General features: G+C 41.5%; 2 protein-coding genes across 5 annotated transcripts in view; one reads left to right on the forward strand and one right to left on the reverse strand.

Annotated features, from left to right (window-relative positions):
- Positions 1-16,266, reverse strand: CLN3 (CLN3 lysosomal/endosomal transmembrane protein, battenin). The gene is made up of 16 exons (XM_007421428.4): positions 16,134-16,266; positions 15,905-15,985; positions 15,732-15,816; positions 14,845-14,947; positions 12,707-12,781; positions 12,535-12,614; positions 11,733-11,818; positions 10,972-11,044; positions 9,168-9,311; positions 7,614-7,744; positions 7,036-7,085; positions 5,653-5,721; positions 5,498-5,553; positions 5,115-5,208; positions 3,157-3,297; positions 1-739 (listed from the first exon to the last, which is right to left on the reverse strand). Exons 2-16 carry the CDS (start codon positions 15,948-15,950, stop codon positions 620-622), a joined length of 1,353 nt encoding a protein of 450 aa, XP_007421490.1. The 5' UTR covers positions 15,951-15,985; positions 16,134-16,266; the 3' UTR covers positions 1-619.
- APOBR (apolipoprotein B receptor) overlaps positions 16,084-27,198 on the forward strand; it is an 18,743-nt gene continuing 7,628 nt past the window's right edge. Inside the window, exons 1-7 of one of the 4 annotated variants that reach the window (XM_088142775.1) lie at positions 16,084-16,215; positions 20,374-20,507; positions 20,643-20,694; positions 20,773-20,911; positions 23,021-24,642; positions 24,722-24,909; positions 25,014-26,793. In XM_088142775.1, coding sequence (XP_087998901.1) covers positions 20,455-20,507; positions 20,643-20,694; positions 20,773-20,911; positions 23,021-24,642; positions 24,722-24,909; positions 25,014-25,077 — 2,118 coding nt within the window. In that variant the 5' untranslated portion in view covers positions 16,084-16,215; positions 20,374-20,454 and the 3' untranslated portion in view covers positions 25,078-26,793. The other 3 variants (XM_088142774.1, XM_088142773.1, XM_025171977.2) reach the window with 3 other exon arrangements.

A 27,198-nucleotide genomic window follows, 5' to 3' on the forward strand; every position in this document is an offset into this window, starting at 1 on the left:
TAAACTTACCAACTTTTATCATACTTGGCTTCTTTGACATAGGATAATCATTTAACAACTCTAACATTTTTCCAAGGGCTGAGTTTATTGACCAAACTTCAGAAAGAAGTAGATCAAATACAAAACTATCATCCTGCCCACCCACTGGGATCGCATGTCTGACTTCCCTCCTAATATATTGACCTATGAATAAAACAGTATCTCTTTTCTCCATCTCTTTAATCCACTTATGTAGAGAGGCGTCTTCTAAAATGTCTTCTAAATTACCTTGTGCTACGGTAAAACTACTACACCTCTGAGAACTCTAGATTCCCATCCAACAGCAACTGCTTTTTCTCCCCTTAAACCTGCCAATTCCTGTACAATGTGAGGGGGAACAAAACAAAACCTCAGCTGGGCTCAGTTAAAACCATCTAATTCCCTAAAGCAAAATGTTCAGGGAAATGAAGCCAAGAGAATGAATCCCTAGCAGCTTCTGGTGCTCCTTTCTTCTTGCACTTGGAGGTCAGCTTATACTAAAAATTTAGCATTTTCCCCTCCTTACAATTGGGTACCATTCCACTCAAGAACAAAGGTGAAGTATGCCAAGACATCTGTTGATCCCTCTGGAAAACAGACTTCAAGGAAGGTGGCAGAAATAGTCGTGGACAGGGATGGCAATGGCCCCTGACAGCGAGATGCCTAAAGTGTCAGCTATGCAAGCAACTCCCATTGTAAATTCCCGATGTTCCAGCTGGCTCTGTATGGAGAAGGAGAAGAGAAAAAAAATCATCATATTTCTCTGCCATGACTGGACGTGGGTTTCTGATCTCTCTTCAAAGTGCAATATACAGCTTACCTCTGGCTGTTCTATGTGTAGCACATCATTGGCCTTATGTGGTATACTTGGCTAGGGTTTAGCACAAGATGTGAACCAAGCCACTGTGGCTTGTAAACTCTAGTTTATTTTTAACAAACCATGGCTTAGTATATATGAAGCCAACCACAGATGCTAGTATTCTGTATAAGTGATTGCTGGAGTCCCACCTGAATTCTCATCACTGGAAGCATGATCACTATTTTACCTTTTGAATACATTCCCAGGACAGAAACCTCTCAGAGCAACTACTGCAATGTGCTTAACATGGAGCTGCCTTTGAGGACTATCCAAAAATCTGTTGATAAATCACAGCACCGTTTGCCTACTGGTTGGCAAAGGCCCAGCATCATATGACATTTGTCTTGCTGTTATGCTCTAGTTTACATTTCCTCCTGGGCTTTGATTGGCAACCTCCCTGATCATTAATATCATTAAAAGAAATGATTGCAACTGCTCCTAACAATGCAGGCTCCATTCCAGGTCAGCAACAGTCTGCTTCTTCTTTCCTCTTTCCCCGAGGGCCTTCTGCAGTACAAAGTGATTGGATTTGGGGGGACAGGTTGGTCAGATGCAAGACTGACCAGCAGAATGGGGTGTAGTTAATCTTTGTAGGCAGCAAACTGAACACTGTGCAAAGTGCAGAAGCAAGACTGCTCACTGTGACTTGCCCCTTCCAACACACTGTTCCAGTGTTGTGTCAGCTACACTGGTAGCCAATCAGTTCTGTAGTCTTAATTGAAGTGCAGATGTTGATTTTTAAAGTCCTAATCAATTTAGCAGCAATCTACCTGAAGGAAATTATTCCTGCTTAGTTACTAATATCACTTTCAGAAACTTTCCTCTGGAAGGTAACTCCCCATGAGGCTACAACAAGGTGGCCCTCAGGCAGTGTTGTCCAAACTTGGCCACTAAGATGAGTGGACAACACTGCCCTCAGGGAAACAGCAGCAGCTGTCCTTGTGTAAAATACCCTCCCAAGAGAGACCTGCCTGGCATTTTCACTGCCTATATAAAAATCTGTGTCTTCCAGGAAGGGATTAATTTTTAGTACCTTGATCTGTTTTCGCTCGCTTTCTAAATACATCAGCTTTATTATCACTGTATATTGCTTATTTGATTTTGTTTGATGCTTATCAACTCCTCTAAGGACATTTGTGATTGGGTGAATATATAAAAACAAAGTAAATTAAACAGGACAGGATTCCTGCACTAGTCTGAATAGATATTTTAAAAAGGAAATTTCAATAAGTATAGCTCACATGATGAAGGACAGAAAGGGTGATAAGGGAACAGGAAACTAAGGCCTAGAAGGAGAAATATCGGAAATGGATTTGTTTAGACTTTAAAGGAGAAAACTAAGAGGGGGTATGTAAAGGAGAAAACTAAGAGGGGGTATGTTGAGAGTATGTTGAAATGTTATACAGAAGGCTGAACTAAAAATTCCTGATACAAATAAATTGTTTTAAATTATGGAAATGCAGATTTTGACTGAATGTTAGGAAGGACAATATAAGAGTGCAACCAGGAGATGTAGTAGTAGTAGTAGTAGTAGTAATAATAATAATAATAATAATTATTATTATTATTATTATTATTATTATTTAAACTTGTATGCGGCCCAACTCTCAACAACTCTTGATTGGAGTCATTCATTGGGTCATTCATTCAAGACCTCCACATCACTGGAAATACTGAAGCAGAAGTTGGGTAACCAAATATCAAAGACTCCAAGAAAACAAATTGTTCCTTCCAACTTGAGGATCGTCCCCCTGCTGAAATGCCGACTTCTCCCCATTTGCAAAACAAGTGGTGGAAATATTTCTTTGTTTCATCCCATACTGGTTAAAGAGGCCCACTGAGTTTGTTTGTTTGCAGAGAAGCCCTGCAAATTCTTGTGCTGGTCCCATCTTTTGTTCCAGGTGTGGGTAACTTTCTGGTTATCAAGGGCCACACTTAATCATTCTTTGGCCGGCTGAGGAAAAGGCCCCTACTGCATTTATGGAACAGATGTAGAGCCGGGAAGTTGTTTTGGTGGGTGGTTAACTGTAAAAGGCTGCATTTAGGGCCTATGCTATAGTTTTCAGGTGTTTCCCACTCAAAATGGGGTGGGGCGGGCACTCTGTGGCCAGTTTTAAGCTATGATAGTCAGCAGGATGCCAAGGATCATGAAAAAAGGACAATGGGGCTTCAAAGGATGTTCATATTTATTCTACACTCTTCTCTACCCACCCAGCATATGACTGATCTTACATACTTCCAATCCCACCTCTTCCTGTTGCTTCTCCCCTCAAACTCACCTCTTTACTGATGCAAAGGAAAGTGTTCACATAGGCGGCTCCTCCCAGCAATCCTTCATAAAATATCAGAACGAAAGCCACATAGATGCTGGGTAAAAACACGTAGCTTACGGCAGCCAAGAGAAACACCATGTTCAGGCACTAGTGTGAGAACAGAGGAAAATTAGCCTGGCAAAGCCGTAGCAATTGCCTGGAAGCCAAATCACAGACAAGACCATTTTAGGGTGGCAGGTCAGTAGAATACAGTAGAGGCTCACTGATGCCATTTTGTTTTTATCAGCCCTTGCTCTCAGGTTTCTAAAAGCAAATGTCGATGGCAGATATTAGCAGCTGATGCTCCTGCTGAAGTCAAGCATTGGTTTTCTGAGGCTCAAACTGCTCACTCATCTTCAAGATGCAAGCCTTGGTTTATAAAGACGGAATATGCTTAACCTGGCTTTTCTGTTAGACCAGTGTTTCTCAACCATGGGAACTTTAAGATGCGTGGACTTCAACTCCCAGAATGCCCTAGCCAGCATGGCTGGCTGGGGCATTCTGGGAGTTGAAGTCTATGCATCTTAAAGTTCCCATGGTTGAGAAACACTGTGCTAGACCTTAAAAGCCAATGTTATTACAGAATATATTTCATTCAGTTGTTGTTGGTATTTTTAGAAAAAAGTTATATTGTATTGTTATTCTTTGCTTTGTAGAAGTATTGCTTTGCATTAAGCATTTGGTCAGGCCTAAGTATTGGGTTGCCACAACAGGAGTGGTCATCCCATTTGACAGCTAAAAGACCATAGTTAGATATAACATAATAAAAGGTTCTGCTCTGTGACTTTAGAGGTAGAAAGCTGGATCTTGCCATCAGGATGCAAGGTGGAAAAGGTGAGGATGAAACTGGAATATTTGAAATTGTTCAGGTCATATTTCAAACCAGATTCTAAGTGGTTTTTTTACATTCCTCAGTTTGTTGTCAGGGTTCAACATTAAGTAAGCTGCTCAGTACATAGTACTTTGTTAATTTTACAAAGACATATATAAGAAAATAAAACCTCTAGTAGGCTTTGGTTCATGTATCAGAAGCTGCTGAACTACAGTTCCCAGCTTTCCTCACTTTGGACCATAAACCCTTGTGTGCTGCGAACCAGGGCTCAGCAACACCTTAAAGGCTGCGATCAATAGCCCTTTCCAGAGATGCCTCTGCCACCATATGTGACGCAGCAGTTTCTGTACAGAATATCTGAAAGAAAATGGCCTGGACCTTACATAAACAATTGCACATTGCTCAGCACCGTTTCTGGAATAAGAACCACTGCCTATTTAACCAATAATGCTTAAAACCTGCTTGGCATATTGTGTGAAGCCAATTATGGACTACAACAAATAAGTTCTATTATTGCAAAAACTGGCAAGAGCCAAGAGAAGCTCTTTCTACTATGTGCAAAATCATTTGATCACTAACAGGATAGTTGGGTACCCATTGGTTGATTTTTACAGATACCAGGTAGTCCCCAGGTTAAGGATGCCCAGTTTATGGACAACCCATAGTTAAGAACGGAGCTTACCGCAGCAAAATTCAAGTTACATACACAATGGTTCAAGTTAATTACACAATACTACTTATTCAGTTTTATAGAATACTGTTCTGGCTTACGTACAAATTCGACTTAAGGATAGACCTTGGGAACGGAACTCATTCTTAAACTGGGGACTACCAGTATTTATGATGTTAACAGAATGCTGAATTGTTTATGGTAGCAGATTTTGTGATTTTATTTTTTTATTTGCTTGCCCATTGCTAACCTCCTTGAGCCTATGAAAGTAGGCAGAACGTGATTGTAATATATAAATACAAAGCAAGTGGGAGGGGTGAAATAAATCTTACAGTGAAAGTGGAGAGAGGACATGTTTTAAGCAGACAGGAAGGAATCATTAAATCGAGAAGCAGGGGAAGTGCTGGTGAGGGAAAAATTTACCTGCAATACAGACAGAAGCCATATCTTTCGGATCTTTATGCAGCTGGCAGAGGAGCGGGAAATAAAAACTCCTGCCTGGTAGAGCATCTGATACCTGCAAAAGACAGTAGGAATTCAGTTCAAGTTAGTTAACTTGCTTTTTGGCTTACTACTATATATGAATACAGTAACTGTAGTTCTAAAAAATCCTCTAGACTTAGCACAAGAATTTTCACATCTGTCTCCTTTCTAGCCTATCTCCTCACTTAGCTAGCAATTCATTTTTCCCCCACCAAGCAACATCCAGACATGTTAATCTGTGTTGGATGGGGCTCACTGGGGTCATAGTCTAACATCTGGAAAGCACCAAGCAAGATATAGCTACTTTATCACTTCCCACTTACCAGCGATATTGTTGGGGGTGACTTAATGCTGCTTTTTGAAAGTACAACAATTCAAACTGGGAAAGAACAACACAGAGAGTAAATGTTAAGAAGGAAGAGCCAGAAGGTGAATTAGCACTATCCCCAATAAAGGAATAACCACCCATTACACTCACCAGCCCCTGGTTGATGAAGTATTCAGCAAAATACACTATAGACAATGGGATGAGGTATTTCAAAAGACCCTGAAGGAAACAAGGTGAGTGAGCGCATTGTGTGAACAGCCAAATCGTTTAAGAAACCATCAGGTCCTTCTTTCTATAAGTAACGCCATAATTTACTTAATCATAATTTGGAAATAATCATATTGTTATGTGTGAATGTTTGCATATACAGTAAATAAAATGCAGATAATACAGAACTGCTTCGAAAAACCCTTAAAAACCCTAAAGCGCTTAAAATTAAAGCCAAAAAGTATCTTAAACTATGTAATTATGTGGATTAATTGAAGTTCCAGGGAGACTATACTCATTTGATAGACAATGGAGAAAGTTGAGATGATGATGATGTATTAAATTTGTATACTGCCCAACAACTCCGGCTTAGCAGAAGCAGTTGTACCTCAGAGTCATAATCTTAGTAAAGTACAACATTTATTTATGTTGTGATCTAGGCCTACTGTGCACAAAGGTTGCAAAATGCATAACACACGTACACAAAACGTTGCAGCTTATATTATAACAGAAGGTTGCGACAATAAAGTATAATAGAGCATTACAGCTGAAGTATTTTTGATGATAGAAATATGGGATAGAAATTGTATAAATGAAAGGTATCATTTAAAAAACAATTGAGCTTGAAAGGCAGGGGTTGTATTTATAGTTGATTTCTTATTAGTTCATTATAAGTATATAATTAGTAGACTACCATCTACTGCTCCCAAAATGTGTTTTGATCCAATCTCTATTTATTATTAGATTTATATCCTTTTTTGTTCAGGAGCTCAAGGGAGAATATGTACTGCTCTCTCTCCTCCTAGTTTTCCTCACAACCCAACCCTGTGAGTAAGTTGGGCTGAGAGAGAGCAAATGACCCAAATTCACCCAATGAGCTTCCATGGTAGAAGGTGAACTAGAACCTGGGTCCCCCTACTCCTAGTCCAGCACCAGGTAGCATACCTGTGAAACATTCCTCTTTCAAGTTCTTATGCCTCCTTCCTATTTTTTTATCCTCTTTTTCAAAATTAAGATACTTTCAGGCTTTTACTGCACAACTGCCCTACCTTGTTCAGTAGTATTTACAAAATATATTTAGATAATATTTCCTCCTCTTGTCTTTTCCTGTCATGTTTCTTAATCCACCTCTTTCAAGAGAAAATCTATTAAGAAAAGATTAAATAGCTAAACAATATCCTTTTGATGGAACCTTCTGAAACCACATGTATCAACCCCTTCCCCAGGCCCATTTAACATTGATCCCCACTTAACCTACGAGATGAACACCTTTACATTTGCACAACTCCAAAAATTCTTTCCACCTATTCTGAGCAAGCTTCTTACCTTGACCACCTGTCCTTTTTGCTGCAAGGTGAGCTGAGGTCTTTGTGTTGCTGGAGAAGGGACAGAACAATTGAAATTATAAAAACGGCATCTTATTTTCCTCTGAGAAGCGTTGCAGAAACATATAAAGCTGGGGAGGGGGAATGCAGCTAGAAGCTACCCTCAAAAAAAATGAGGGTACCCTGATGTCAACTGAGTGGTTGGGGGAAATGTTTGGTTTGCTTTGGGACATGGGGGCTTTGAGGGACAAAATAGTTGCCTTAAGCTGCACAGGTTTAAGGCCCCCATGTTGTGTCTTAAAACCTACCATCCCCTTCCCAAATATTGGAGGCGCTCAAGGGGGGGCTTCAAAAGAGGCATCACTGTGTGGCTGCATGCAGTCTGCCCACCCCAATACAAAAGATGACAAGATTCATGATAAAATCTTTCCCATCCTTGGCCGGAGCATAGGGCCTCACAATTAAGGATGCAGCAGCAGCATTTTTCAGGGATGAAAGTCTTCAGGAGAAGAAGATGCATTATGGACAAGGGTTTCATCTTCTGAGGTCACGGGAGTCATTCACGCAAGAGTCGCTTACCTTGGGGGAGTGTCGTTTTGCTCCCCAGGAGAGGCTGTTGAGCCACAGAAAGGGCACGTGGCGATTTCGGCTTGCAGACCCCCCAGCCGCAGCGAGGGGCTTGAGGGGGAGGAGCCAGCAGGAAACAGTAGCTATGGAGGTGGAGAAACAGGGAGATGGTCAAGGGTGGCAGGTGCCTTGTGCCATCACAAGCCCCCACTACCTTGAGGTTACAGTTGTTATCCCTCAAATAAGAGATAGCTAGCTTCCAGCTAGCAAGGACACATTACTTAGGATTACATCCGATTATTCCCTTATCGTTATGATCCTCGTTAGCTAAAGCAATGGCAGGGACCCTGTTGTGACTAATTTGTGAGTTAATTTGTGAAAACCAAATGGCAGGCAAGGAACACTCAAAGTGGCATCAGTAGAGGAGTTAAGGGAGGAATTTCTGGCCCATTCTTTCTCTACACCCCATTTTCCAGGTGAGGATCCTTAATGTAGGGGTGCCACTTTCTTAGAGGGTTTAGGAGCTGGGGGACTATCTGCCCGGTCCTCATCTATGGCGTGCAGTATAAATTAGAGCGACTCCCTAAAGTTCTACGATCTCAGGAACAACTAAGACATGTGGAGCTGAAGGGGTGGAGGAGGACTGAAGCATATTCAAATGTAAAAAACAACAACATAGCATCTTCACAAATAAAGATGATGGCTACTACAAAGTGATTGTGCTTTTCGGTTTCTTCTTAAAATAACCTTTCTTTATAATATATAGTAATTCAGTTTTATGACAGGCCCTGGCCAATATACTCAGCAATATACAACTCAAATAAAATGAGGTCACATAATCCAGAATAACCATACAAATTGTTTTTTTCTATTTAATTACATCTTGCTCGTCCCTAAATGGAAACATTAGGTCCAGCGAGCATCCAGACAAAACTTTTCAACTTGCTGTGAGATTCTAGCATCTTGGTCGGCAAATAACACCTAACAGAAAAATCATTTCAGTGACCAGGGATTTTATACATTATAGGATATAACAAAGTACTATAAAAAGATAAGAGAAACAAGATGAGCCAGCATTTTTATCACACTCTCTCCACAAGGGCATTGAGACTTGCAAGAAACCCAAATCATGAATACTAATACTAGTTTTATTTTAAGGTGACAGTAACAGAACTTTGCAAGTCTGAATGTGCTTCTTCCCCTCCTGCCTTTACATTCTCGAGAACTAGGGAGGGTCAATTCTGAGACGTTTTCTCAAATTGCGTTCCTGCTTTGGGCTCAGATTTCACTTATCATCTAGGCTGTGGCTCTTCCTCCTGTCTCTCAAGGTTATTCTCACAGCCCATTACAGCTGCTGACAGGTGTGGTCTATGTGCCCATGCCTGCTTCAAACCTTTTTGGCTCTGGATCCAAAGTGCGGCACATCCATACATTTCATATACAATCAGTATCTTGCTTCCTGCTTCATTTTATGCTCTCCTAGCCCCCATCTTCTTGACATCCATAGCCTTTCTTTTTTTGTATCTGCATGAGGCTCTCTTTGCAGGTCCCATCTTTAGATCTCACCTGCCCAGCATGATAACAGGAACAATTGTCATGAAGAGGAGCGTATCCTGAGGAGTCAAGCCTGCCTGTGTCAGCCCGAGGTAGGAAAGGGCCCCGATCAGGCCAGCCCCACCTGTTCCAGATGACCAGGCAGATATCACAGCACTTGTGGGAAGAGAAGCAAAGGAAACAGAACATGAGTCATGGTGCTTTTGGTATACAACTTCCACATAATCATCCCCAGTCTAACCACAGTTCCCATCCTATACTTCAAAACTATCAGGACTGATGTACTTGCAAGCACGTCAAATACTGTATTGCTTGACATTAGAATTAGATAACACTTTAATGTGATGCATGTATGTACTTTTAGATCAGTGTTTCTCAACCTTGGCAACTTTACGATGTGTGGACTTCAACTCTCAGAATTCCCCAGCCAGCACAGCTCACTGGGGAATTCTGGGAGTTGCAGTCCACACATTGTAAAGTTGCCAAGGTTGAGAAACACTGTTTTAGATGCTCATTCTTCACTAGTATGCAAATAGAAAAAGTATTGTTTGCAAAAGCTGTTCAACAGCTCTCATGAGTATATGTTGGTATTACCCCGGTGTTAGCCAATAAGAACTCTGTCCAACTCACATTTCTAAGCTCAGCCTAACTAGGCTGGATATATACAGCTAATTTTTTTCAGAGTGAAATGCACATCTTAAGATTGCTTTCCAACCAGATGTACTGCTCAGTACAATATTATGTCTGTCTTCTTATTACCCAGAACCAGCATTAAGGCAAAGAAAATGTGACTTATTAACACGCAGAAGGATATTTAATAGTCTCTGAAGCTCAGTTCAGCATCATAGCACAAGCAATCAATTCTGTTGACCCAGTGACTTTTATAAAAATGTAACCTACTGAGTTCTGGGGGCTGCAAAGCGTATCTATAGCTATGCCTCCCACTTCTTTCCACCAAATGTGTCTGGGCCCCAAGCAAGCATAGAACTTTCTTCAGAGAAAAAAGGAAGATTAAGTAGTGACCTCTGATCTCCATTAGGCAGCCTGTCCAGCCAGTTAGCGAGAATTATTTTCTTTGGTTCACCATGTGTATTTTGTCAGAGTGGTTATGTTTTTGGAAGGGGAAATATTTTTGACTACATACAGTCTGTTTTGTGTGCTTATAAGCTATCAGAATGATACATATTCTGAGAGCTTCTAGATATCTCTTCCTGCAATTTCTGAGCACCAAGACCTGGATGTTCCTAAAACTAATGCCTTGTATATATAGTCATCTAAAGTGCAAAGGTCCAATTCCTGGTAGAGGGTTTGAACCCCATAAAATAACATCTGGCTAACATCTAAGGAGTCCCAGTAAGGGCAAAACTGATCACTTGGTGCCTCTGGATGGTCAGTGTAACTGAAAATACCACACAGGATATACTGTGTGTTTATGTGTGTAAAGAGAGTTTTGTCTGTTCATTGGGGGTGGGAGGGCTGCATTTCTTGGACTACCAACACTTTTCTTTCTTGGTTTTGTCAGTGAGAATATATGATTTGACCTTGGGATTCCAAATCCAGTTTCTGCCTTCACACTCAGTTTTTTAGTTAGTTACTTAGTCTTACTATGAAGCCTGCTCCCATAGCCATCACATCATTTGTAAAGGTGGTGCCCATGACAATTTCTCAGATTTCCAGTTGGGTCCATGGGCCCAGAAAGGCTGGACATCCCTACTTTAAAGCCCAGTTTGTTAAGCAAGCAGGAGCCACACCCAACCCTATTGTAAGGTGTCAACCACCATCCCAAATCCTGCAACTGCCCTCCTCAAAGTTTTACCTGTTGAAAAACGATGTGAGTGCCAGGAATGTTATTTCACCCAGACCAGAGGATATACTGGCAAGCACAACACCTACAGTGATGAGGAGGAAAAAGGAGACATCACATATAAGCAATCTGTCCTCTTGTTATCAGATCTCTGAATTGTTCAGAAGGCAGACCTGGACTGGGCCTGGCTTCTTCCATCAAAAATCTATCAGTTGTACATGTTCATCTCTGTGCAAGTTTTACAACTTCAGAAGCTCTGGCACAAGTATTTAAAATACACATGCTGCAATATTTTACTTAAAATTTGTTTTTGCCTTCTAGAAGGAATACTTCTACGTAGCATTCCAGTCAACTCCCCACTTTTCTATCATACTTTGTTCCATCTCCACACTCTGTTGCCTTTTTCAGCTAATATTCAGCATTCATTAGCCACTGAGCATGCTCCAATTTGATATTTTGGCTCCTTTTTAAAAATTCTATAAGCCTTATGATTTCTCCAAGCAATGTTAATAACTCCTTTTTTACTTTTTACTTTGAATGGATGGCAAGCAATAATATCCTTGATAAACCATAATTCTGGCATATCATGACAAGCAAATTAGGATTATGGACAGATCAAAGCTAAATCAGTTGCATTTAGTTCTAAATATAATCAAAGGGACTTTGGTGCTGAAAAAAATAGCTGGGTTGAATGACAAATGTACGGTGTTTCCTCCAATATTTGAAGAACCATCTGTTTTAAGACTACACACACATGTGAAAATGGCACTAACCCAGGAGGCTTTGTGTTGTGCTGGTAGAGAAAGCCACTAGCAAAAAGCTGCCCCAAGCTGAGACGACACAAATGGCAACACGCAAGCTGTGTGGAAGAGAAAAAGAAAGAGAGAGAGAAAGAGAGAGAGAGAGAGAGAACGGATCAGAACAAACTACTGGGCAACAAGCAAAGAGACAACGTCTTATCTGAATGCATTTTCCTTTCTCCTTGACTGAAGTTCCCCATCAATAGATCTAAATAAATTTCCTAATTCTATTTCTTACCTTGATATGAACATACAGCTTTCTCCAATAGAAAAAAACACCTACAAGCACATGTTCTTCAAAAGGCAAATGTAACCCCTGTACAAGCAAATCACACAATAGGTCAACACTCTCTAGGGCAGTGTTTCTCAAATTCAGCGACTTTAAGATGTGTGGACTTCAACTCCCAGAATTCCCCAGCCAGCCATGCTTTAAGACATGTATCAGCCCCCCCTCCCCTTGTTTTGGTGGGCTGATACACATCCTAAAGCTGCCAAGTTCAAGAAACTGCTCTAGACGGTGACTTCTAGGTGTGTTCCAGGTGTGATACCACTATTCCTGATTAGTATGACCAGGTTGGAAAAGAGATCCCGAGGCACTGATACTTTTGAATCCCAAGCATGACAAAATCAGAGAATTTTTCCCAGACATCAACTGAAGAGATAAGGATTTTTTTTACATAAAGAAAGATCCCACGAGGAGTTCAAGTATAATATACCTTCCATTCTCTTATCTACCAATGGTTTGTTAATTATTTTTGCACCAGTGCAAACTTACCCATATGGGAACAAGTGGATGCAAAAAGGAGCACTGAATTTGATGAAGAGCGTAGGCAAAATGTCCGCCAGCAATACAGCCTATGCAAGATGCCAAAAAGAACCAGTGGTTGCTATCAAAACCTCAGAGTAGCTCCCCACCTTCGCTTGCCTGATCTGGCCTTTACACTTACCCCAGTAGAAATGGTGTTGCAATCATAACGAGAAGTATTGATGCTTGTATTCGCTGGAGAAACACTGGGGGGAATCTGAGTGGGAAGCAAAACATAGGAAGCAAAACTCAGGTGTGGGATCAGCAACTTTTACAGGTGCTGCTGCTGTGTGTATGTGTGTACTGGACAAAGTCCCGTGAAATCAGCAAATCTCCAACACTCTGAAATCTCATTAGATCTGACTATCTCAAACGGTGATCATGTTTAAATATATAAACGCACACATACACAGGTATCTAGATAGTACAAGAAAAAGGGGGATGTTCTGTAGATATGATCACTGGAAATTCTGAGTGATATTTTCCTGAATTTGCATTGGCGAACTCTAAGAAGATACAGAAGATGAAAATGCCACCAGTCTCTCATCACCGTCTTTCATGTGCTGCCTCCACTTTGAGTTTGCTCTGTTTGCTACTATCATTTTCTCCACCTCTGTATCTACAGATTAATACTGTCTTAATTGTGCATGGATGGCAGCCAAGTAATTTGGCATTTTGTACTCATTATCACACTGACAACTGATTTCCAGAGTTGCTCTGTTGCAACCCGACAGTGCTCCTTCATCTTAATGGAAACAAACTGTGGAAGCCATTTCTTGTCTTCCTCACCCCTCCCAGCAATTCCTGGACCACAGCAGTGGCCCTGTCCCATTCCCCATCACATGGATTCATAGAGCTACAGGCCATCTCTTGTCCAATCTTTGTTGATACATCAAATCCAGAGTTGGACACCCCAACATTGAGTGTTCGGCTGTTTGCTTGAAATGATGTCCAGTGATTCATCTTTTATTTGATGCAATCTACTTCCTCAGATGGACTGTTTCTACTGACTTGTGTTTTGGCGGTATAGAAAGACCTGTTGCATCTAGCTAGACGGGAGTGGAAGCTGGCTGGCAGTCCTTGACTGAACCAGGAAGCATCCTGCAGCCATGATGAGGTACCTAAAGGAAAGCAGCCATCTTGTCTTGTCTGACTCTCAAGGCCTAGAAAGCAAAGGTAGACATTTCACCTGCATCAGGCCACAAAGGCAACTCAGAAGTTAGAGCAGCCAGACTGGACATGGATTTGGATACCTCATGGTTTTGATGAGGCTCCTTGGAGATGGATGCTGACTGATGTGACTGTTGGAGGGAAGATCTCAATTGTGATGAGAGCTGGCTGATTGTAGGAGGGTTTAGGAGTTGCTGGGGCTTAGTTGCTTTCCCCCCACCCAGGTAGGGGACAGATGGGGGACAAGGACTGGCCCCAGCTTTTAGGTGAGTGGTGCTGCTTTACCTCCACCTCCTGGGTGAGAGCAGGGGGCTTGGGAGGTTGGTTCTGGGAAGGGGAGTGGGCAGGTGGTTGTGCTAGAGATGCTGAGTGCTTGTCAGAAGCATCTTGGTGCCAATCTGCCAGCCTAGAAGAGTGCGTGGATTAGTAGCAATGAGATGATGATGAATGAAATTATTAGTTGCAGTAATTATTGCAATACCCCTCTGCGAAGCTGCCCTTGAAATGCGTTTAGAAGCTACAATTAGAAAAAAATATGATACTTAGGGTTCTCTCACAAGTGTACCTCTCAAGCCTTATTATATTGGTTTTGTAACCATTTACTGCTTTCTAGTGTGTTTCTGGGCACAGCGCAAGGTGTTGTTTTATGGTCAGTTTGATTTGATATTTTAATTGTGAATTTCTCTGAACACTTTCATAGCTGGAAGGAGGAGCTATACCATAAGAAATAAAAATAAAGGAAGAACCTATTTTCTTCCATTCCTAGGAACTGATTCTAATATCAAATGGCTCTCTGCTAAGACATTTCTGCCAAATTCAACAAAAACATATTTTCCACCTCAGAGATAAATAAAATGGACTATAGCTTTCTCAATCTCTGGCTATTCGCCCAACTGGTTGAAACTAATGGGAGAAAAAGTCCACATATAAGCAGGTCTGCTTCATTTCACATTCATGTACTTCCTTGCTCTTGTATATCAATTTTTCCTTGCTTTTATTTTCTATGCACCTTTTTCTTCCAGTAACTGACACTTTCTCTTGACCTGTTTCTCATTCTGATTGTGCATACAAACACAAATATACACACAGCCTTCTTTTTTGCACACCCACCGGTCCAGTCCCATTATGCTCCGGCACCTTCTGATGGCTGAGAATGTCATGGGCCGCACTCAACATCACTACATAAGCAAAGTTGTTGCAGAGTCCGAGCAGCCTGTGAGAGGGGAGGAGGCAATTTAGGAAACACGGAGGTTACCACATATGCATACATCAGTGGGTGGGTTGCTTAATTGTGTTAAGCTATCATATGGATATGTAGTTTTGGCTTAGTGGATTGTATGAATCCAACTACTGTGGTTTATAAACTTGGTTTACAGCTTAATGCAATAAATCCAGCCAACGGAGGCTTTTTGAAGCGCTAAGTGAACCATGCTTTACCACGGTGTGAACCATATCAGTGTTGTTACCATTTTGTTCATTTTTTATTGTAATTATATCTCATCTTTCTTTCACGACAGAGCTCAAATGCATGGAAGCAGGGTTCCCCATTCCCAAGCAATCTCCCATTCGGACACTGATTAAGTCCAGACCAGTTCAGCTACAAGTTTGTTGTAACACTCATAGTTCCTTCGGGCTATGCAAGACATCATCACCACACTCAAAATTCCCCAAAGCACTGATGCATGCAACATAATGCTTGCCACAAGTTGTACAAATTGGGCTGCAAATGAGTAGGAGGGAGATCCAGTCTGATGGAAGAGGATATGTAAAAATATCAAGTTTGTAGCAAAGGAAGAAACTCAGAGAACAAAGCCCAAAACTAAAAAATGGGCACAGAGCAGAATGTGTGAAAGCTGATGTGCTAAAACATAGAAGAAAAGGTGAGTTATCACGCAGCAACGGAGATGCAAGAGGAACTACATGTACTAACAACTGAAGATATGACTTTGAACATTCACCATAGCCTTGAACCAAAGAAGGAGCGTAAAGGACCTCACCAGAAGCCCACTTTGTTTCTCCACTGGCTACAGGCATCCAGGGTGGCTTCGGACTCCCCAGAGGGAGCCACGTCTTCATCTTCCTCTGTTTGTGGGGAGAGAAGAGGGGCAGCTGTCAAGACAGAGGAGACAGCTGGAGGAGAAGGGAGAGCTGGAGATGGGAACAGACTCACCCTCAGAATCACCCGAGGCCTGCCATCTACTCCCAGCGTGCCCCATGGCAGGTGGCAGAGACCGGGCACCGGAGGGATGACCTACAACCAAAAAAGGGGAGGGAGGAGGAGCATGAATGCACAACAAATATTGGGAGCGTCATAGCCGCACTGCGATGCTCCCTCTGGCGCGGTCCCTCCTCGCTTGCTCGCCCCCCATTCATCACTCTGGCTAAAGCTCCGCCGCTACCTTTAAGAAGTCGTTTGAATTAGGCTTGTCGGCACATCTGGGGGCAGGAGACCCGACAAACTGAAACCGAAGTAGTAGGACTGTAAGTCTCCCGCTGATCCAACTTCCTGGTTTGATGACACTTCCTCCTCGCAACGCAACGTCCTCAGCTGGGCGAAGCCGGGAGCGCGCGCGAGATGGCCGGGAAAAGCCGGTTGCGCGCTGCGATGGGCGCAGGGTTAAAAGGGTGGTCATCCAGCGGTCCCTGCAGGTGTTGATTCTTTTAAACCCGTAGCAAGTTGCACAAGCCTTACACGCTGCATGCATGCTTCTTTACCTTAAAAGATGTGTAATGGTGAAAGGATGCGAGCCTCTCAAGGTAGTTTTTTAGTGTAGCTATTTTAATTCGTTGTTCTGTCGCTGGGCGTTCGAAGTGGCGAACGCGGGGGAGGGGGGGTAAAAGTATGCAAATTTAATTTGCAACACAAAACATCATTGTGGGATCTGCTGCAAAGCCTCAAACACACAATGAAACAGTAACTTCCCCCTCTGTTGGACTTATGGAAGGTCCGAGTTAAGTTCCACTCAAACATGAAACTTACTGGGCGATGTGGGATACTGAGATCAGAAGTGTGCGAGCACGGTATTCCCTGTGATACTCTGAAAGTAAAAGTTGGTCTCTGAAGAAGCAGAATAGGAAGAGTATTGACACCTCTGAACTTTGGTGTTGGAGAAGATTCCTGAGAAAACTGTGGACAGTCAAGGAAACAAACAAATGGATCATTGAATAAATCAACCCAGAATCCTCACTTGAGGCACAAATGACCAGGCTCAAATTATCTTACTTTGGACACATTATGCAAAGACCCAGTTCTCTGGAAAAGGCTCTAATGCTGGGAAAGGTGGAAGGAAAGAGAAGAGGACAACCAGCAGCAAAGTAGATGGATCCAGTCAATGGGTGCACGGTTGGAAGACCTGAAGGATCAGATAAGGGACAGATTGTCATGGAGAACATCTATCTATGTAGTTGCTAGGAGTCAAAAATGACTTGATGGCACATAATCAATCATATGTTTTTAGGGGAAGCACAGGATAAAAATGCAATTCATAAGCTTCTGTATAGAGTCCAGGTTGAAGTAACCTATTCAGGAAAAAGTCTTCTTGATGTTGTTGTAAGCAAGGTCACACATCAGTTTAAGGTTAATCCAGGTGGTGAAACTGAGAGCCATCTCAGTTTTATTAAACAATGGATCAACTATAATATCCACCAACAATGGGATAATTGATAAACAGTGATAGCATGAACAACATCTTTTGTAAAAGGGGATTACCAGCTTCACAGTACTGAAGTGGAAACTGTACTCTAACCATTTCCAGTTGGCCAGTAGGTCATGTTCCTAGGGTATCATGAAATTAATTAAGAGTGTTCATATTCCCATAGTGTTAATGTAGGTGTGCTTCTGCCATGTGTTTTTATAGACTTTTGTCACATTTTTGATGTTTTTAACCCATGTGACTCTTAGCTGCCCAGAGTCACATGGTGAGCAAGATGCTATATAAATTGAAAGATATAGTATCCTATTGTTTTCACAATATAGCTGGTGTTACTTGATGGTTTTTGAGCTGAGATCAGCCTTATAGCAAAAGTATTACATAGAGTACCAGCCACTCTCGGTGCTTTGCTGGAGATCAATTAAATAATGCACTTGTGTCAGAAAAAATCCACTGCATTGTCAATGAACTCAAGAAGTTGAGCTGGATAGTGCATTTCACAAAAGTTCAGCAGTTTTTCCCATGACTTATTCAACTCTTAAGCCATTTCTCTTTTCTCAATAATATTGTGTACATTTCCACCCCGCAGCATAGTATAGCACCACTTTGGGATCAGCTCTGAATCTGATATTACAATGTCATTGTCTTGAGGAACTGAGTCAGTCCGTTTCTGACTTTTGTTTACAAGAAACCAGAACAATGTTGAGATTTTATTATGAATTCCTGCAGTTCTGCAAATCCAGTATGTTGGCAGGAACTCATGCTTCACTCCCTCCCCCACCTCAGAAATTCAGCATCCTTTATTTATCCACACACACCCCCACCCACCCCCAATCTATCAAGGTCCTGCCCCAGTGCCTGGAGGCTGTTGGGGTCTGGATGTGAAGGAACAGCTCAACTGTTGCAAGGCTGAGTGCCTGTGGATATTTGGATCATCTGGATCTGGGAACTTTCCAGCTTTAGCCCTGAATAAAGAAGTTGCATGTTTGATTTGGGACTGGTCTGGTGTACAATTTGGGGATCGTTCTTGTCTGGCCATTCCTGTTCAGATAGCAGCTGACAGCTATGGCCAGAAAAGCCTTTGCACAGATTCATCTTGTACACCTATTCTTGAACTGGAAGGCCATGCTCACAGTCATTCATGCTTTAGTCACCTCTTGTGTGGACTATTACAACATGGTCCACATGGCCTTGGAGATCACTTAGAAGTTGCACCTGGTTTAGAATGCAGTAGCACAAGCAGCTATGGGCATTTTACATGATGCCCAGGTGGCATCTCTGCTTCCTGAGCTGTGCTGGTTGCCATTAGGCTTCCAGGTGCAATTCAGAATGCTGGTTATCACCTATAAAACCCTTCATGACATATAGCCTGGTTATTTGAGATACCATCTGTCTCCTCTGACGTCTGCCCATCCTATACAAGAGTTGGCATACTTTGGGTTCCAATGATTAAACAGTGCTACCAGGAAGCAGGTCTTCTCTGTCATGGTGTCTGCCCTCTGGAACAGCATCTCCCCAAAAATTTGTTTGGCCCCTACTTTGACTTTGTTTAAGCAAGCTTTGAAGACCTGACTCTTCTAGGTCTTGCCCCTTTTAGGGAGTATGGGGAAATGGGGGTTATGTTTCTATTGCTCTGTCAGATGTCTGTTGATGGTGGTGGTGGTTATGATGTCTTGTATTGAACAGTATATGCCACCAGGATCATTATGGGATTGGGTGGCTTTAGAAATTTAACAAATAAATAAAACTTGTGGCTATAGTGAGATGCAATGATGGTCAGAAAAAGCAACTGGGAAAAGCAATAAGTTACACCATTGCTAACACAGTCATTTTACTTTCACAAGTTACAGGGGTAACAGTGTCTGTGGGGGCAGAGCAAGGGATGTTAGAGTGGTGAAAGCAGCATTGTGATGTCATAATGCAAGGGCCCCATTCTTTTTCTAAGCGTGGCATGACTTCTCAACTGCCAAATGCATACGGATGAAAAATGTGTCCATGGGAGACTGTTCAGCCATGTATTTAATTTTCTTTTTGTGTGAGTGGGAATGAGGAAATGTATGTTATTCCAAGGCCAGTGATTGTTCAGAACACCAACTGGAGATGTTCTTTGCATTCTCCTATTGGTCAGCTGAAAAGAAAGAAGGTAAATATGAACGCTCTTACTATACATGTTCTCTTTGTTTCAAGGTCAAAAGTAAAGACAATTGTATGTCTTTAGTATGGGCTATCACTATTTTATATATGTTAAATAAACTAACAATTAATTAATTAATTAATCAATTATCAGGTTTAACTCTAACCACTGATAGTTTGCTACTAGTCCTTTCTCTGGATTAAAATAGAACATGGTGTATTCTATTTCAGCCAAAGGTTATCACCAGGTTTATCCTAGCCAGTATAAGTGAGGGTGGTCACTAAATTTCACAGGGAAAAAGAAAGGGAAGAAAACAATAAAATTGGTTCAACACTCCATTTGTGGGAGATCTTGAAAGAGATTTAAATGATCTGAATATTATAAATACAACTTTATGGAGATGATGATGATGATGGTGATGTTTGCACTCCTCTAGTATGGGGCTGATTTTGCCAGTGCTTGATAGTGAATGATTAGCCATGTACTTTTTGTTTCTGTAGGATGTGGTGTGCTTTACTTTCTTTCACAGTAGTGCAAAGCCAGAACGGACTATGGCAATGTATAAGGCGGAGGAAGAGAAGGATGTGGTCAAATACTTTAGCAACATTACTTCCCTCTCTGAGGAGAAGGAGGAAGCCATTGTGTAGCTTATGTTCAGCTAACTGAGCAGCCCAATGGAGCACCTTCGATCAGTCTTGGGGAATCTGCAACGGGCTTTGGTTAGTGGTACCCCTGTCATTTCTCAAGCTTGGGTGGGATCCAGAACCTCTGGCTTATGTTGAAGGGGCTTGCCGGCTTCCTAAACTAGAAGTCCATACTGTATTCAGTGTTTCTTTCTCTTCGTCCCATTTTCAGGATTTTGTTTCCTCATTCACTACTTACCTCTTTGGTGATGAACCTCATCCAGGAGCAGAAGAACCAGGAAGTGGAAGGGAGATGAAGGACTACAGAACCCACCATGACTCTGAAGTGGAGACAGCACACTCTGGGTAACAAGAATCTGACGTGGAGCAATTGTTTCTATTGGAGTTTGCTTGGTAGCCCTGAGGTGCAGTGACCACTGGGGCAGAATTATCTCCCCTGCAATTGGATTCACTTCCCCTCCCCTCTGCCTTCTCCTGCAGGGACATTTCTCCAAGGTCACTGAAGATCACTGAAGGTCCTTTCACAACAGAGGTAGGTGTTGGGTGAGAGGAGGTGGAGCAAAATCCTTCTATGCTCCACCTTTCCTTCAACAAGATCCTTTCTTTTCAGATAACCCCACTCAGTCAGGAGATCCAGGGTACATCAAAAACGGCAGTTACTGTTGATCAGGCAATCGAGTCTGTTCTCAGATCTTCCAAATTTCCCAGCAGATGTGAGGGACAGGAAGAATCTGAACAAAAGTTCTCAGGTGACTGAAAGTTCTGGAATGTTGGTGATACCACATTGTGAAGAATGGAAGCAGCAGGAAATCCTCCACAGATTTTTTTGGGATTTTCATGATCCTTTCCCTATGGACTTTACACCAGCATAGGTGGTAGCATTGAATTACACTAGCATCCATCTTTCTCCATAGGAATATAGGAGGCATATAGGAAGTAAAGTTGTTCAGTTGTGAGAGTAAGAAATTCTGCACATGAGCTGAAGTATATCTGCCTTTGTTGGCAAATCGCTGTCACTTGAATAAAGTGTCAGACTGAGATCTCAAGTGCTTTCAGATTAGTCTGTTATTATTCTATTTTATCATGCATAATTTAATAGAAGAGGAGAATCTAGATCTCATCATTCCATTCAAAAAATTACACCAGACAAAAGTGTGCACTTCTGAAAGTCACAAAGTGCAGCAGTTACATTTAAAGAAACTGGGGGAATATACAATTAGAAAATATTTGAAAAATTAACGTAACTAAAGGATAACATCAGGGAAAGTTGTATTAAAACACCTCTAGCAGTTTTAAATTATGGGAAAGACATGGGCAAAGACATATATTAACAGAAGTGGCCCACAATTTCCTATAATTTTTCTACAATTTTTACAAATGTGTTCAAAAGGCTGTTGAACTGAAAGATTGTCCTATGAATGTGGTCTGTAAAACAAGTTTGCACAATCTATAGAGCTGCATACTCTTACTTCCTGTCCTTGTGGAGGCATATAGGAAGTAAAGTTGTTCAGTTGTGAGAGTAAGAAATTCTGCACATGAGCTGAAGTATATCTGCCTTTGTTGGCAAATCGCTGTCACTTGAATAAAGTGTCAGACTGAGATCTCAAGTGCTTTCAGATTAGTCTGTTATTATTCTATTTTATCATGCATAATTTAATAGAAGAGGAGAATCTAGATCTCATCATTTTCACTTGTAATCAGCTTCTCGTGTTTTCTTTTCTCCCATCATTTTCTGAGCACTTTCACATACAAAATCCATTAAAGACGAAAGGGCTGAACAGCTTAATGGTGTTTCTTCACAGATAACAATAGGAGCTGGGTGTGCCCCTCTTTATTTAGAATTTCATTTATATTCATTTATATTTTTCTAAGAGTTCAGGATGCCATAAATGAAGGTCCCCTCTCATCTTATCATTACACAACCACAACTGGGAGATCAATTAGGCTGAGAAAAAAAGCCTGGATTAAAATCTCCCAGTGAGCACTATGGCCAAGGAGGGGCTTGAAAGTGAGTTTCCATTGTCCAGGTCCCACTTCTTGACCACTGAATCACATGGATTCTCAAGCTATGTCATTCAGCTTACACTGAAAAATGCTGAATGTTCACTGAGAAAGAAGAAAAATATAATTATAATGGCCAATGTATATGTGTGTGCATGTGTGTGTCTCTTTATATGTCAATGATTCTGTTGTTTTTATTGACAAAGATGTTGACTTTAAATGGTCCTCTGTAGTTTCAGATTACCTTGTGATTGTTAGGATTGTCACTCAGCTGGTTTTGACATTTGTATTTATGTGTATTTTTAAAATGAATGTATTAGCTTCCTTGAAAAGCATGGCTGGCTGGGGAATTCTGGGAGTTGAAGTCCACACATCTTAAAGTGGCTAAGGTTGAAGAACACTGAAAAGCAGGAGAAAATCTTTTTTTTTTTTTTCACATAGAGCAAGAAAAACATGTGAAGGTGATGATTCCCATCCTTGGTTGCCCTTCTCCATGTTATCGTTTTCAGATGAGTTGGCTTTTGACTCCCATAGCTCCCAGCTAGCATGGTCTTTCATTGTGCTGGCTGTGAATTATGTTAAAGGCTAACACAGCTAGAGGGCATGGGGCTGGGAAAGGCTAATATAAGGACTACTGTTGTCCTGCTTTTTAATTGTCCAGAGATATGAGAACATTTATCCTATATCTGTTCCATTAGGACAGCTTTCACTGGCCATACTCACGGAGGATGATTGGAACTGTGGGTAAACAGAGCAGAGCACCATGTTCAGAAAGCTGCTTTAAATTCTTGGATGCTCAGTCTTGGGGAGGAAACTAAGATCAATGACAGATGTCCTTCCTCATTTTTGTCCCACAGTGTCTTCTGCATGTCTCAGTGATACCCCTGAACTAGGATTCACAGCACCTATGACTGACAGCATCCAGCAGACACACTTGGAGGAGCCAAGCATGACTGGGAGACTCTATCAAAGAAAGTCTGAAGAATCCAGCTGGATGGGGGTTGCGCAGGAAGATGTGGTAGAGGAGGTGGCAGATGCAATATGTAGTCAGTATTGGGAGCCAGATGAACTTTTGGCAGAAAGAAGAGAACTTGGGCAAATGGAAGAGGCAGGAAAGACAAGGATGGGTCAGAAAACAGGGCAAGACACATCTGTATTATCTGAGGGGACTAAGCAAGGAGCACCAAATTGGTCAGCATTTGTAGGAGAACAAAAAAGAGGGCCTGAAGGGGCAGAGTGGACTGGGGAAATTCTTCAAGGTGGCTTGGAAGAGATGGTCAAGATTATGGGTAATCAACAATTAGAGTTTGAGAATGAACAGAAAGAAGCAGAGTTGGGTGAGGAAGAGCAGGAAGAGATAAATACTGCAGTGCTAGACAGAGCAGAGGGTGAGGGAGATCAGGTCGCTGTGCTTGAAGTGGAAAGAAAGGCTAGGAAAAGCCAGCGGTGGGAAGAAGAGGCAGAAAAAATCACAGAAGACCAGGAAAGTGAGCTGGAAAATATGTTGTGGAATGAGGGAGTTCAACAAAAGCTATTAGACTGGGCACAGTGTAGAGGGGAAAAGCAGAGAGGACAAGAAGATGCAACGTGGACTGGAGGGGCTCAACAAGATGGGTTGGAGGAGATGTCCAAGATGGCAAGGGACCAGCAGTTGGAGGTTGAGAAGGAACAGGAAGAAGATACAAAAGTGGATGTGAACCAGCAGGTAAAAACAGATGTGACAGCAGAAGCTGAAGGAGACCAGGTGAAGATGCTCGAAGAGAAAGGAAAAGGTGAGAGAAGCTGGAATTTGGAAGAATGGATAGGAGGAACTGAAGAGGGGAAGGACAGTAAACTGGATGAAAAGGAAAGAGGACTAGAGGGAATCACATGGACAGAGACACTTCAGTATGATGAACTAAATGTTAAAATAGTGAAAACCCAGCAGTTGGACTCTGGGGAGGAACAGGGAGAAGGCATAGAGATGGAAACAGACCAGCAGGTAAAGAGAGAGATAGCAGCAAAGAAGGAACCACTACTGGACAAGGCAGAGATGGAAGCAAGCCAGAAGGAGGTGTTAGAAGGGGAAGAAAAGGAGATACATTTTCACTGGGAGCCAAAAGAAACTGTGATTATGACAGAACAGAAAGGAGAGGCACCAGGATTGGAAGAGAGGGGGAATGGTCAGCAGGGAGACTTACCTGATAAAGGAAAGACAGAAGAGGATCTGCAGCAGGAAGTAGAGGAATCTGTGAAAAATGAGACACAGGCTACAGGGGAAAAACAGGAACAGCAAACAAGAGAAGAATGGTGGGAAATTGACCAGGAAGAACAGCCTGAGAGATTGGCAGATACTAGTGGTCTTAGTGAAGAAATGCTGGAAATGGCTGAGACTACAGAGGGCCAGTCAAGTCATCTGGGAGAGACCACAGAGAACCTGGTATACACAGCCTCTGTTGATACAGACCTCCTGGCTGGGCCCAGAGCTTTTCCAGATTGTGTAAGCATAATTAAGAAGGAAAGTGGAGCATGAAAGTAGTCAGGAGACTGAAGTAATCTTATCCATCTCTGTTCTGCAGGTCACAACATTGAATAGCAGTGTCCAGAAGGAACGGGTGTTGCTACGTCGTAAGAGCTCCATTCGACGAGCACCCAGCTTGAAGAAATCAAAACCATCAACAGAGGCTCCAACACAAGAGACAAATATAGCTGAAGATGCTCCATCACTGTTGGAAGTGCCAAAGAGACAAAACCCAAGATTTTCTGGGTAAATAGGAATATCTTATCACATCCAATAGTAACTGAAAAGTGGATATTAGTGTTGTCTTCTTAAATTTTGTTTTAATCTACCCATTTATTTTGCTTTCCCAGGGTTGGGCCTATGCACCCCAATATGATGGCTGAACTTCAAATGCGCCTGGCCAAGCCAAAGTGACCTGAGGCTCAAAGAGCTTTATCAAGTAATGAACTTGCACAGTTTTCGCTCTACCCTGGATCAAGGCACCATGACCAGTAATTTTGAAAGCAATGAGGCACCATCTCTATTTTCTCTAGAAACTGAGTAAATTAGATGTCTATTCTAGATTAAATAGTTAGTGAGGACACAACGTGTATAGCCTGAATAGAAAATCCGAGAAATACTTGCTGCGATGTCTCAACAGATCTGATATCTTTATCTCACCTGAAATGGTGAACTCCATTTCATGGCTCTTTCATTCTATTCATGTCATACTTTGATATTCATATCAAAGATACAATCAACCCTGGGGATGGCTGGCATCTTGATGATGCTCTCTGAGTTTTTAACACCTAATTAACATCTGCCTCTTGGAAGTATTATAAAGGAAGTTTGTTTTTAGTATATTTTAATTAACTAATTAATATTGATCTATTTTAATTAATGTTTTATTCTATTTTTACTGTAAACCGCCCAGAGTCACTCCATAGTGAGGTGGGCAGTGGCAAATTTGAAATATAAATAAATAAATAAAAAGTACTCTGAAGAAAAGTAATTAGATGGAAACCATGCCAAAGAAAGCTACCTAACAATTTTGGAAGGTTATCTTTAAATTCCACATTGTGGTCCATCCCCACCACTCTATCAATTTAATCTCATTCTTTATTTTACAAGATTCCAATGAAACTGAAACATATTGGAAGAGATTACTGTACACATTGAAGCCAAGAAGTGTGTGCTGATTAATGACTAATATTAATCATTAACTGGGCCACAATTACAGAGGAGAATTGGTAGTGGATGGGATGTGCTGTATTTAATCTTTTCTTCATCTGTCACAGTTATCCCGTATTTCCCCTTCCTCCACCTCTATCTCCTTACCCAGATTAGGATTTAGGCAGCAGATTGAAAAGATAACAAATGTTTGATTGATCTACTTTTACTTCCAGGAGAAGATAGAGATGCTTATAGAATTTTATTCCTGCAAGTTATCACCTAGATAACTTGGCCTAAGTGTGAATGTAATGGAATTCTGTGAAAATGGCTCCACCTGAGATAACTAAGAATCTTGGTTGGTCTTGCAATCATTTATTTCTCAAGCGTGGAAATGCTATTCTCAGGCCAATGGCTGCAGGACCACTTTCCTGGACCCAGATGAAGACATTTTTCTATTTTCAATCTTGGAAATGATAGCTTTATTTTTATTGTACCTATTTTATTCAAGTTTAATTGCTACTTTTAATTTTGTTTTCATTTCTTGTTCTCACTATAGGTTTTTATTTTTAATTGGTTTAAGAATAAACCAATTAATGTTGATGTTCTTAGTATTTAAGCTAAGTTGTTTTGTTATCTTTTATTGTAGTGCCTTGTTAACTTTGGCAGACAACTGGCCTCAAACTCTTAAATAAATCAGTAAAATGCAACTACTGGTGGTCAAACCATGTGCTTAAAATCTTATCAGTAGTTCCTCACAAGGAAATAATTAATGAGCTGTTTGTCACTTGCATGTAAGCATAGGACAAACAAATCCTAGCAATTTTTTTTCCCTGCTGCATCCTTTGATGCCTTCATTTCATCTCCAACCCATACCTGAAGCAGCCTGAAGTAATACTTAGCTGTTCCAATGTTAAAGTAGGTTTTCCCCCTTAAGTGGTCAATAGCCCATGGTAATTTTCAGATAAGTATAGTCAGGTGCTCTTCATCAGCCATTCTGGTGGTGGTGGTGATTCTGGAGGTGGGATTGGGTTAGCATATATTGGCTATTTCAGGCTGGTGAGGTCGGTCCCCATATCCTATGATCCTTGTACAGTGTCCTCTAGAATCGTTCTAGTTTGGGCAGTGGGAAAGTCCAGCTCTTTCAAACTGTGTTTTTCCCCTTTAGCATTCACCTCTTTAATCAGAGACTGATGAATCTCCAGGTTGGGAGAGGTGCTGCTCCTTCATTAGCTTCCCAGAACTGGAGACCTATGGTGGCTTTGAAGGAACTGTGTCCTCCTTTTTACCTGAGGATTTATTTGAAAATTTTCATTTGAGGATTATTAATTAGAGAGTTGTTATTTAAATTTCCTACCTCAAATTTGAATCTAGCAGCTAATTTGA

This window comes from Python bivittatus, unplaced genomic scaffold, assembly GCF_059951505.1.
Source record: "Python bivittatus isolate LINGU-HERP-01145 unplaced genomic scaffold, Pbiv_v1 ctg000440_np1212, whole genome shotgun sequence".
NCBI classification, from domain to species: Eukaryota; Metazoa; Chordata; class Lepidosauria; order Squamata; family Pythonidae; genus Python; species Python bivittatus.